The sequence below is a fragment of the Rattus norvegicus genome, chromosome 5 (assembly GCF_036323735.1).
Source record: "Rattus norvegicus strain BN/NHsdMcwi chromosome 5, GRCr8, whole genome shotgun sequence".
Classification (NCBI taxonomy): domain Eukaryota; kingdom Metazoa; phylum Chordata; class Mammalia; order Rodentia; family Muridae; genus Rattus; species Rattus norvegicus.
This window is the reverse complement of record NC_086023.1, coordinates 168,245,174-168,257,299: the sequence shown is the minus strand read 5'-3', so window position 1 is coordinate 168,257,299 and position 12,126 is coordinate 168,245,174. Positions and strand designations below refer to the sequence as shown.

Genomic DNA, 12,126 nt, shown 5'->3' with positions numbered 1-12,126 from the left:
TACGAGAGGCAAACCACTGGCTGAGATGACTAGCCAGCGTCCCTTCAGGTGTCTGGTCCTGCTCCAACAGTGGCATCAGAGTCAATGCGCTGGTTTCTTCAGGATGGTGGCTGAGGGCCATCTCCAGGTACTGAGAGAGCTGCTGAGAGACACAACTTCTGGATGGTACCGGGAAATCACCAGGCTCTGGGGATCAGCCCTGAGCGCTTAAGTTTCCATGCCTGGATACATGTGGATACTGTATTCGTGGCTGGATACATGTGGACCCCGCCTGAGGCATGGGTTTATCTAGAGCACAAGAGAGAGAGACAGAGAGACAGAGAGAGAGAGAGAGAGAGAGACCCAACCATACCTAGAGGCAGGGAGGAGTGGCCAGGGGGTAGGGCTTCTGCTTGACTGAAAATTGCCCTGGCTCTTCTCCCACCCTGAGGTACACAGGGCTAAAACCCACCCTCCAGCTCATTCTGTGTCCCTGCACAGGGCTGGGCGTTGAGCAGTCCGAGCCCCTCCTTCACCTTGCTGAGTCAGGCGCTGGAACAGTCTCCTAGGGAAAGATTCTGTTTCCACCCCCACCCCCTCCAGGCTTCTGCTTTGGTTCACTTAAAATCTCAATCCAGCCAGGAAAGGAGACTCAGCACTTTCTCTGTCCCTCCATCAGTAGATGTTCCAGCAAGGAGCGTCAGAAGCTTCCAGTCTCTGCAGGCACTGCCTATGCGCCCCTCTCTGCTGCCCTCTACCCCTCTGTGGGAGAGTGGTCCTCCTGCCCCTCATCCACCCCACCTCAATCTGGCATGTTGACTGTCCACTAGATCTAGACTTCCCATCGCTGACTTTGCAGGCTAGGTAGTTACACCGCAGACGGCCCAGGAGAGCTGGACAACTGCAGCAGAAGCCGGGCCTCAGAAGTTCACTTAGGCCTTCAGATGCTGTCTGGACTCCTCAGAGGTTTGCATAGCTGTCCCCAGGGGAGCTGCTAAGTGTAAAGACCAGGAGGCATTGTCTCTCTAGAGAACCCTCTCCCAGCATGGTGGGACAGAAATTCTGGAGGGCGAGCCATTAGGCCCCAGAGGTTAGTGGGAAAGGCTTAGGTTTTAAAGGAAAATGTCAAGTCAAGTCCACGTCCAGCGGTCTGCGATGGCCACCCTGCCTGCCAGGATTGGGCTCCCTGGGTCCCTGTGTATTCCCTAAAAGACAAGACAGCAGAGGGACTAGGGAGTGCCCTGCAGAAAAGAAGCTACAGGAGCAGAATAGCCAGAGGGACTTCCTAACAGCAACTAACCATAGATCTGTCCCCTATCAGCCATGGGCCTTGCTTCTGCAGAAGTCCTGTCCCCCAACCCCCAACAGAAAATGTCTCCCACCTTGACTATGATGTGGGTCCCCCAAAGAGGCTCCAGGTCCTTCTTCTGCCCTGCTCCTTCTGAGAGCAGCTGCTACAGGAAGAGCTGTTAAGAAAAGAAACCAGGTGTGCCCACAGGTAGGAAGAGGAAGGCACCGTGGGTACGCTCTGCCCCTGGGAAGCAGAAATGGCCCGGGGGTTTCCCACAGCTGCAGTCCACACTCTCTGTGTCCGTGTTTGAAACGGGCCCTGACAGACATCTGCATCCCTGGAAATAAGACTGTAGGTCACTCAGATGACATCGTGAGACTAGCCACTAACCCTCTGGGTCTACCGGAGGAGTCCTGGGCCATTTGTCTTCTCTGAACAGTGGGGGTCAGGACAGAGGAAAGGACAGCTGTGAGGGTCGGTCCTCCCATGGGCAAGAAGTTGAGTGTCAATGACGTAGCCTGAGGTGGAGCATCCAAGCTGTACCCCTCAAGAGTCTTCCCCAACTTTACCGTGGGTGGATGAGTACACAAAGGTGGCAGGCAGTTTGGCTAGTGGGTTGAAGGGGGCTTTCTGCATGCACTTACATGAAGTCAGAAGAGAGGCCTCCAGCCTCAGTGCCCCCTCCCACAGCCTCCCACTGGGGCTGTCTCTGTTTTTCCCGGGTTCTCCCTCAATGCTCTTGGTCAGCTCCCTGTAATGGAAAGGATGCTGACACACTTTCACAAAAGGGGTTATAAATTTAGTTTTAAAGGAAAAAGTACTGCAGGATGTCCTGGAATTCACTTTGTGCCCTGGGGTTCCACTCTGTCGGGTACGTGCTTTCTCCTGGGAATTCTCAGAATGAGGCCATGAGGGCTTGTGGCCACCAGGGAAAATTCCCTGGCCCTCGATGTTGCCCGCTCTGGTCCTGCCAAGTGCCCCTGGCCCTCGATGTTGCCCACTCTGGCCCTGGAAAGGGTCGCTCACACGTAGGTGTCTTGATTTGGTGACTGGCAGTGTGAGTTCGAATCCTGGGTCCCACTTCTTGGTTTTTGGGTTCCTTTTATTCAGAATTACTTTAATTGTTTGTGCACTTGTTTTTGAGAGGGGTATAGCCCTGGCTGACCTAGAATTCACTCTGTAGACCAGGCTGGACTTGAACTCACGGAGATCTTCCTTCCTCTGTCTCCAAAGTACTAGGAGTAAAGGAAGTGTAGCACCCTGCACAGCTAGTTAAAGTTAGTTTTTGCCAACTGTTCTGAAACAAAACTTGCTATTCCTATAGCAAAACCAGTGTTACTTGCCTTCCTTAGAAGGAAACTGGGAAAGTAAATGTAAATTTCAGACCCTTGCTGGTGAGACCAGGGGTACACAAGGCATGTTCTGACAACCCCAGCCTTGTGGGTCACAGGGACCCCAGGTCGAGCACTCTGCTCTTTGATGGGAATTCTGCCCATGTCACCTCCAGTCACCCCCAGGACCTTAAGATGACAGTTGGGCTGCTATTTGGAAATCATCCATGGTATCAAGAGGCGAGGGACAGAAGAGATGGGGAAACCCAGGCTGGACAGTCAGTCACCTGTACCCTCATTGGCTGAGTGAAGCATGACCTCGGTGGCAACAGGGTCCCCAGGAACTAGGCTAGCACTTCAGTAGCAAAGGCTTAAACAAGAAAGCTGTAGCGAGCGTTCTTCAGAAAGCAACGCAGAATTCTGGCACAGAAGGTCCAGAAGCTCACTGAGTAGTGTTAACCTTGCCGTGGGAACGCCTGCCCCGGCTCTTAGTCATACACGATGCCTCTCAGAAGAGTCACATAGACAAGTAGAAGGTGCAACTCCCTCCATGTTGCTGTCCACTCAAGGGAGACCCCCCAGGAATAATGAGAGAGTGTATCCAGACCTGGGGGAGATGTCTCTATGCTAAAGCTTGTGACCAGTGACACCCTGGTGCATGGAGACGCCCAGCCCCCCCCCCCAGCAGCAGGAGCAAGGATCGGGGATGCTGTGGGCTCGAGACTGAGGGGGATAAGAAGTACGCAAGTGCCTAGGATGGATGTGCAAGAGAGGAGACAAGCAGCCGTGCAAAACGGGAAGGTGGGTGAGAACTGGAAAGGCAGATGGTACGAAATGTTAAGCCTCGGCTCGAGACTACAGGCGTTAGGCAACCACCTCAGGGCTTAGAGTAAGACTGGGGGTCTCAGATGAAGGCATTACAGGAGAGATCTGGTGCTGAGCAAAAGACACTGGTCTCTGATGACAAATGGAAACTGTGGTCCACACAGGAGATCCCAAAGCTAGGAGAGGCAGTTCTGACGTGGAGTGCTCCTGGGATAGCTCGTAGACAAGCCAACAGCTGGAGCAGGGAGCAGAAGGGAGGGCTGCAGGTTCAACCGCAGGCTCCGAAGGCAAGAACTGAAGGCAGAGCAGCAGAGCCGTCCTGGGGACCGCTGGGGGGAGGGAGGAGTCCAGGATGTACTTGGGAGAATGGAAGCCAACTTGGAGCAGTAGGGGCAGAACTGGCAGAAATAGAAATGATGGTGTTAGGGAGAGATGAGGTTAGGGTGGAAACATTGGAGATGGGGTGGGGTGGGGCAGAGGTAAGATGAGGATGGTTGTGATGGCCGCATTGAGGAGGAGAGATCTGTAGTAGAGGAGGTGGTGATGTAGTAGAAATGGTGGGAATGATGGTGATAGGTGTGGTGATGGTAGAGGTGGTGGTGGAGAGGATTGTGCCGGAAACGGGAGAGCTGATGGTGGCGATGGTCTTAGAGAGTCGTGGTCGCGGTGTTTGAAGGTCGTGGTGTTTGATGGTCATGGTGTTTGTGTGATGGTAGAGGTGGTCATGGCGGAGGCAGTAGACGTGGTGATGGAGATGGGAGAGGTGATGGGATGGATGTGGTGATAGTAGGTGTGGAATGGCGGTGTGCTAGAAATTGTGGAGGTGGTCACAGTCCGGGCGATAGACATGGAGGTGGTAGTGATTGAGATCCTCGTGGTGGAGGTGGCGGTGGTAGAGCAGAGAGGGTCATGGTAGAGGTTGCAGAGGTAGAGATGATAATGGCGGCAGGGGTGATCACGGCAGGGGTGATCACGGTGGGGGTGATCATGGTGGGGATGATCATGTTGGGGATGATCGCAGTGAGGGTGATCACAGCGGGGGTGATCACGGCAGGGGTGATCACGGTGGGGGTGATCATGGTGGAGATGATCACAGTGGGGATGATGGTGATGGGGATAATCATGGTGGGGGTAATCGCAGTGGGGATGATCGCAGAGGATGATCATGGTGGGGGATGTAATTGTGGTGGGGATGGTTGTGGTGGGAGTGATCGAAGTGGGAATGATCTCGGAGAGGAAGTTGCGGTGGGGATAGTGACTGCGGTGGAGATGATGGTGGGCAAAGGTAATCGTGATGGCGGTAGTGGTGTCAGTGGTGGCGGGATGGCCGTGGGGGTGAACGTAATTATAGAGGTAACAGAGATGGTTGTGGTAGAGATGGAAATTGGTAGGGGAAGGGGTGAGGGCGGTCATGATGGAGATGGTGAAGGACACGGTGACGATAAAGGTGGTGACAGTAGTCATGGTGAGGTGGTCACGGTAGAGATGACAGTGATAGGTGTCGTCGTCGTGATAGCAGTATGGAGAGAGTCTTGTGGGCACGAAGATGGTCGCAGTGAGTTAGCAGCACAGTGGAGGTGAAGTCTGTGCTAAGGGTGGAGGTGAAGTTGGTGCTGAGGGTGGAGGTGAAGATGGCGCTGAGGGTTGAGGAAGTGGAGAGGGTCACGTTGGAGGTGAGATGTTTGCAGAAGTGGTAATGACAGAGGTAGTTCAGATTGCCATAGAAGAGATGGTAGGGTGAAAATGGTGGAGGTGTCAGAGATGGTTACCATAGTAGTTAGTGGGGGGAGGTGGCGTGTGTGTGTGTGTGTGTGTGTGTGTGTGTGTGTGTGTGTGCATGTGCGTGTGTGTGTGCGTGCGTGTGTGTGTGCATGTGCATGCATATGTGTGTGTGCACGCACATGTGTGTCTGTGTATCCGTGTGTGCGTGTGCATATGTGTGTGCATACGTGTGTGTGTCTGTATCTGTGTGTGCGTTTGCATATGTGTGTGCATACATGTGTGTGTTCACACTGGGATACACACAGATGCCACTAGAACCCCGGCACACCGTGCATGTTTCAGGAGCCAGTATCAACTTGGTACAAGATCATAGACCTGGTTGAGACAGAACCTGAAAGCCTGGGGCCTTGCTGCTGCCCTCCACAGAGAAACTCCTCAAAGGAGACAGCAAACGCAGCAGGACACCCTGCCTCTCCGAGGGGAGCAGCTGAACATGACCCCCCTCAGCTCTGCTTCCTCCACTCTGCTTGACTGGGGCCCCACGCTGACATCTGTATTATCTGTAAGCAAAGAGCAGCTCGTCTATAACGAGGTGGCACACGGCGCACGTTGGGCAAGGTGGCACACTGCATATAATTGACCATGGTATGAGGTGGCGCACTGCAGGTGTTTTGCTGTGGTATGAGGGACTCACTGCATGCGTTCGGCCATGGTACGAGTCACACACTGCACACATTGGGCCGTGGTATCAAGAACTCACTCTATATGTTGGGCCATGGTATGAGGGACTCACTGTACATGTTAGACTTTGGTATGCTGGACACTGACCAGGGTTCAGGCCCTGTCCTGCGTCTGAAGGAGCTCTGCAGGAAATGAGACCCTGTGAGCATCCTCTGGGTTTCCTAGTCTCAGAGTGGATGCTCAGATGAGCAGTATTAACAGGCTGAGGTGCATGCTTGACAGAAAACATGTGACATAGCACAACAGAGCCCTCTGGACAGGTATCACCTGATGAGGGGAACCCCAGGAGGAACACCCCAAGGGAATCACATCTGCAAAGACCCTGCGACATGAGAGAACATGAGAGAGGAAAGTACCAACACTAGGGACACATACACTCCCCCCACCCCAGATGTCCAATGAACACTCAGGCTGGACATGGACACCACCGGTTGGGGACCCCTTATCTCCAAAACCCCGAGACCCACCTGCTCTCCCATCCTCGTACCCCCTCATTGACCCATCAGCCAATACTGAGGCCCCAACAGCCCAAGTTCATCAGCCCACGGTCTTCTCTGTTTCTCCCCCTGAGCCAAGCTCAGCCTCGGGCTCCTTCGTAATTAGAATGTTCCACTGGGGATGGCCCAGAACTCTAATTTTGAGGATAGATTTCCAGGTTTGCTGTTCACCCAGTGCCAGAGGCAAGCTAGCTTTGCCTCTTGAAAACACAGTTCCATAGTTGTCTTCTGTGGCTATTGATAGTAACAATCGGGGCCACAATTAAAGGTAGGAATTCCCATGAAACATATCCAGGCCTCACCAGGTCACCAACTACTCTGGCACCCATCCCTCCAGGGATCTGGTCCAGGGCTGCTGTTTGGAAGACACCTTTCAGCCCTTCTACTGTGGTACTCAGGGGACACCTCCTGGGTGTCCCTGAACCCTGGCCACTCACAGTCTGGCTTTCGGTACAGGCCCTTGGTCCATAAAACCCAGCCTTCCAGCCTCAGGGCTACCCCGGCACTCAGGAGAGTGAGACCTCCCAAACCTAAGGGCCGACACAGGAGACCAGCACTGCCCGGGTACATGCCTCATCTCCGCTAATCACGAGGTGACAGGAGCGGGGTTTAAAAATACTGCACGCATTTTAACTCGGTGCGAGAGAGAGGGAAAGAGGAGAAAGGGAACACACTGTGTGAGCAACTCAAATCAAAAATAAATGAGGCAAAAAGAGCCTCCAAAAATAGTGTTGCATCAAAGGCAGCAGCCGCGTCGCGTGGCCAGATGTCCTCAGCTCTGAGCCTCTGCTGAAGAGCTGTGTCGAGGAGGGAGGACGCCAAGACTACGGCGTTCACTCCAGAAGAGATTAATCAGGACCACAATCCTCTGATAGACTGGGATTGATGGCAGAGTGAAAGGCGACTCAGGGGATGAGCGCTCTGCCGACCCACCTGTCTCCCACTCCCTGCTGAGCAGGGAGGGCAGAGCCTTAGCCAGCAGCACGGAGGGTTACCCAACCAGGACCCTTTCCCGCCAAACTTGAAGGATTCTCTTTCCAGACTTATAATGTCCCTCACAAAAAGACTGGCCATCTACGCAGCCCCCAGCTACACAGTACTCAGAGCAGCATGCACGGTAGACATGATCTATCCTTCTGTCTTAATTTCATCATGGTGGGCGTTGCCTGGTGAATCGTTTGAGTTTCACCGTATAGCCCTGGCTGTACTGCAACTCACTGTGTAGACTAGGCTGGCTTCAAACTCATAGCAATCTGCCTGCTTCTGTCTCCTGAGTGCTGGGATTAAAGCTGTACCACCACACCCAGCTTGGTAGATATAGACAGATGCTGAAACCAGCAGTCAGCAGATTACAGCCCAGTCTGGCGCACCACCATTTGCTTTCCTCAATAAAGTTTTATTGGTGCATGGCCACTTTTTTTTTTTCCTTTACGTACAGTCTCTGGCTGTTTTCGTGCCCCCAGAGACTGGCAAACAGCAAAGGCTTGGGAGTGTCAGAGCTCTGCCCTGAACTGCGGGGTTTTCTACTCTTCTTGCCAGAGGCCTGTGTTTAATTCATTGTGTGTGGGGGGGGGGCGGGTAATACAAGTACACACGTGTGGTTGTGCACATAGAGGCCAGAAGCCAATATGAAGTGTTTTCCTCAGCTGCACCCACCATATCATCATCACCATCACATCACCACCACCACCATCACCACCACCATAATCACATCATCATCATCACCATCATCACCATCACCACCACCACCACCACCACCACCACCACCACCACCACCACCATCATCATCATCATCATCATCATCATCATCAGAAACAGGGTCTCTTGCTGAACACGGGAGCACACACAACTTTCTAGTGTGTGCTGGAGATCCAAATTCAAGTCCTTGTGGTGCCATGGCAGGAAGTTGACTGAGCCATCCTCAGCCCCAGAAGTGTTTCTGCTCCTCATCTCGGAAACCTAGGGAAGACCCCCATGTGCTCACGAGGACTGCGGTTGTGGTTGCCGGCGTTGGGCGTGGGGTTTAGCATGTAGGTGATTGTTCTGGGTTAGGGACGTCTGCAGAAATTCGGTTTCCCTCATGCAAAGGGCATCTTGGTGCAACGCAGTCCCATGAGCAGCCTCAGGTTCCTCCATACCGAGAAACACGTACCGCGCTTCCAGCTCTCACATCACGGGTGGGCAGCCTCAACTGTTAAAAGAGGACGCCCCAGCCCACGGATGCCCAGGATCCCAGCAGGGTCCCCCATAGCCTCATCTGACAGAGAGAACAAGGCTGGGGCTGGGGAGGGCCCTCACTTCTGCTTGTCAACTTGAAGCTTCTGTGTGCTGTGATAGAATTGTGTCAGGCCTTGGACGACAGTGATATTCCCAAGTGTCCTCTGGGGCGGCCATGAAGAAAGAAGATGCTTTCAGGAGACCATAGCAGAAGCCAGTCCAGCATCGCACGGGCCTTCTATGGGTTGCCTTCCTTCCAGAGAGAGGTTTCGAATGGGGACAGGCTACATGCTGCCTGTCACGCCACCACTGAAACGGGTCCACCTTCGGTGCTGGATATTAAAGTAGATTAGTGAATCAAATCCCCGGGAGAAGAGGCTATGACCTCCTAAGAGGAGGACACAGTAGGGCGCCAAGAATGTCTGGAAAGTCAGCAAGCTCTGAAGATTCAGCCCAGTGCACAGGAGGGGCAGAACCGGGTGGCCAAGAATGCGCGGAGACAGGGCCGAGACGTGTCTGTGTCTCTTCCATCATCCGTGACCACAGGCAGGACCAGGAGCTAGATCTCAGAAACCAGGACAGGTATGTGGGGCCGGGGCAAGGAATAACAAGGGTTGGGAGTGTGGGGGTGGGCGGTTAGGAGTCACGGTGTCTACAGGGGAGGCACAGCCCTTTCATGTGTTTATTGGGAAGGTTCCCGCTCATCTTCTCATCTTGAACCAGGGGCTTTCAGTCCTGCTTCCTCCTGAAGGAGCATCCTCTGTCAGCCTTGCTTTTCCACTTAGGCTGACAGAGCACAGTGGAGCAGCCAACACACAAGACGACCGTTTGTGCACGGCTAAAGACCGTGGTGATTTCATAGCGTCCTGGGCATTGCACATCCATAAAGTAGGAATTGGGGCTCTGCACCAGTCGCCTTTTCTTGTGTTTCCTCTGCTCCTCTTCTGGAGAGGGATGAAGGAGATCCTTTGCGAGAGGCATGTTCTCGTAGGGAGGTCGTCACCGCCGGAAAGGGCTGTGTCTGTCTCTTATCTCCCCGTCTCTGCCTCTCTTTCTATCTTTGTCTTCGTGTGTATCTCTCTGTTTCTCTGTTTCTGTCTCTCTCCTGCATGCATGTGTACGTGTGTGTGTACATGTGTACGTGTGTGTGTGTGTGTGTGTGTTGTGATTATGTGTGTAAGGGTATGCACTCATTACAGGAGCACAATTCAGGTCCTCACGTTTACACGGCAAGTATCTTATTGACCGAACCATTTCCCCAGGCACTGACTTTCTAGACAGCCCTTTTCTAGTCTCGGGACCAGGAATCTACAGATCGTTTTCTGTAGCTAACAGTTTGTGACGCACCTTAAGCCCGCCGGCAATCCGCTCTCTGTGACTGCAGATGGCCACTAACTTGCAGCAGTCTGCAAACAGACTCTCCGCAGCTTCATAGTATGTTCCGTGCACAGAGTATTCAGTGGGGCACACAGCAGCACGCGGGCTGGCGATGGGTTTTCGGGATGCATAGAGATCTTTAGCCCAGGATCATCTAACTGCTCTGCCACTGTTTGAAAGTCACTGACTTTCTGTCGAGAGGGGTACACGGGCTGATATGTGTCCATTCCTCCAGCTCTACATTGAAGCCCTACCTGCAGTGTTAAGAGACAATGTGTTGGGGAGGAGATCAGGATTAACAAGGCCCTGAGGAATTGAGCACCTTGTTGAAGTCTGTGTCTTTACAAGAGGCAAAGGCCACCAGAGCTTGCTCTGCCTATGACAGCCCAGAATAAAGGAGGTCAGGCAACCACTGGGCTGTGAAGAGTTGACTGGTCCCTGATCTTAGCCCTGTAGCCTCCAGACCTATGAAATGGAAATGTCCCTTGTACAAGCCTCCCTGTCCCCTGTCCCCAATATTTCATGATGACAGACCAAGCTGAGACAAGCAACTGTGGCTGTCATAAAATTTCACTTACAGACACACACTTGAAATTTATACGATCCATGAGTTATGATACATGCCCCCCCTCCCTTGGTGTTCTACCAACCATTTGGAAATGTCAAAGTCAGGTGGCTGTTTTGTTCTGGCCCCCAGCCAGCAGCCGTGTGCCACCCCCTCCTGGGACACCCCACAAAGACACAGGCCATCCCCATTCACTGCCCTGAGTGCTGGGTGACTTATTTTAGGAGGGTGGCCTGGGTGTTTATGTTCCAAAACAGAGCCACAAGCTTCAAGGCTGGGTTCCTGCTCTGTGTTCACCAGCAAGTGCCCTTGGGTGCCGGGCACCATCATCTGGCCTGCCTTCAAGGTTTGGGAAGGGTTCAGTGTATCAGCCCACACAAAGCATGTTCCATAGCCTCCGTCCAAAAGAAAGGGATTAGCCTATGGCAGACGCTTGTGGGGGAGGAACAGAAGCCCACGGCTTTCTCTCCAGAACAGGGTGGGGAGAGTCATGCCAGATGTCCTCAGATGCAGGAAAGAATGTCACACAGCAGAGGGACCCCATTTGTCATCTGTCTCGAGAGACCTGAGTGGGCCCGACGGGCGCAGGCACAGAGAAGCCCATTTGAAATGGACACACAACAGGCGGGAGATGCTGTTACCCACCGGTGCGGGGACCGTGCTAAGGGAACTGCACCCCCAACGCTCTGTGCCAGATCCCCAGCACCTCACTCTTAGAGAGTTCTGTCACAGGAGCCTGGTTCTCCTGGACCTTCTCAGATGAGCACCCCCACCATGCTGGCCCAGAGGAATGTGAAGTACATCAGACTGGGTTCAGAACCAGGTTGGGATGGCTAAAGTTGATTGTCAGCTTGACAACCTGAGAGTGCCTGCATATCAGCCTGTGGTCGTGTCTGTGGGGTGTCTTCTTGATGGCTAGTTGATGTAGGAGTGGCCTGCCTCCTGTAGGCAGCTCCATCCCTAGACAAATAGGCCCAGGCTGTCTAAGAAAGGTAGCAGAGGAAGTGAGGTAATAACCATCACCCTCCATGGCCTCCTTTGGCTTCCCTTGGTAACTGGATAAACCCTTTCCTCCTCAGGTCGCCTTTGGCCATGGCATTTATCACAGAAACCAAACTAGGACATGGGATGGGGAGGATATGGGGGGGGGCATTGTGACATGGTGTCACTTAGCAAGAGTTTTGGTGGCTCCCAGGTCAGCAGAGCACTCATTTCATAGAGGGACAGTCCTCTGTAATATATGGCTCCTCTCCCTTTGAATGACACCTCCCATGCTTGGCCCAGCTGGGATACACACCCAAACATCTCCTGCTGGGACAACCCAACATTCACTTTAGCCATACCAGGAATGTTCCCTTCCATCAGGAACAGATCTTTCCAGGAGCCACACACACCAGGACTCAGCGGCAGACTCTGTCCTAGACCTTGCCATACGGGAGATCATAGGCTGGTCTCATCAGACTGTAGGACTCTATAAATGCTTGTTGCATACATGAATTGTGCTTCCAATCTTGTCATTGCAAAAAAACATATATATAGCTTGCCATCATAAGTGTGCAACTCAGTGGCAGCCAGGACCTT

General features: G+C 53.2%; 2 protein-coding genes across 4 annotated transcripts in view; one reads left to right on the top strand and one right to left on the bottom strand.

Moving 5' to 3' along the window:
* Kcnab2 (potassium voltage-gated channel subfamily A regulatory beta subunit 2) overlaps window positions 1-12,126 on the top strand; it is an 88,533-nt gene that overhangs the window by 13,461 nt on the left and 62,946 nt on the right. The window lies entirely within an intron of this gene.
* LOC134487046 (small ribosomal subunit protein eS27-like) lies at window positions 9,250-9,611 on the bottom strand. Its single transcript, XM_063288669.1, has one exon. It carries the CDS (start codon window positions 9,582-9,584, stop codon window positions 9,333-9,335), a length of 252 nt encoding a protein of 83 aa, XP_063144739.1. The 5' UTR covers window positions 9,585-9,611; the 3' UTR covers window positions 9,250-9,332.

Excerpts from the sequence above, each read along its gene's own strand:
- LOC134487046 (XM_063288669.1), bottom strand. The coding sequence starts at position 9,584 with ATGCCTCTCGCAAAGGATCTCCTTCATCCCTCTCCAGAAGAGGAGCAG.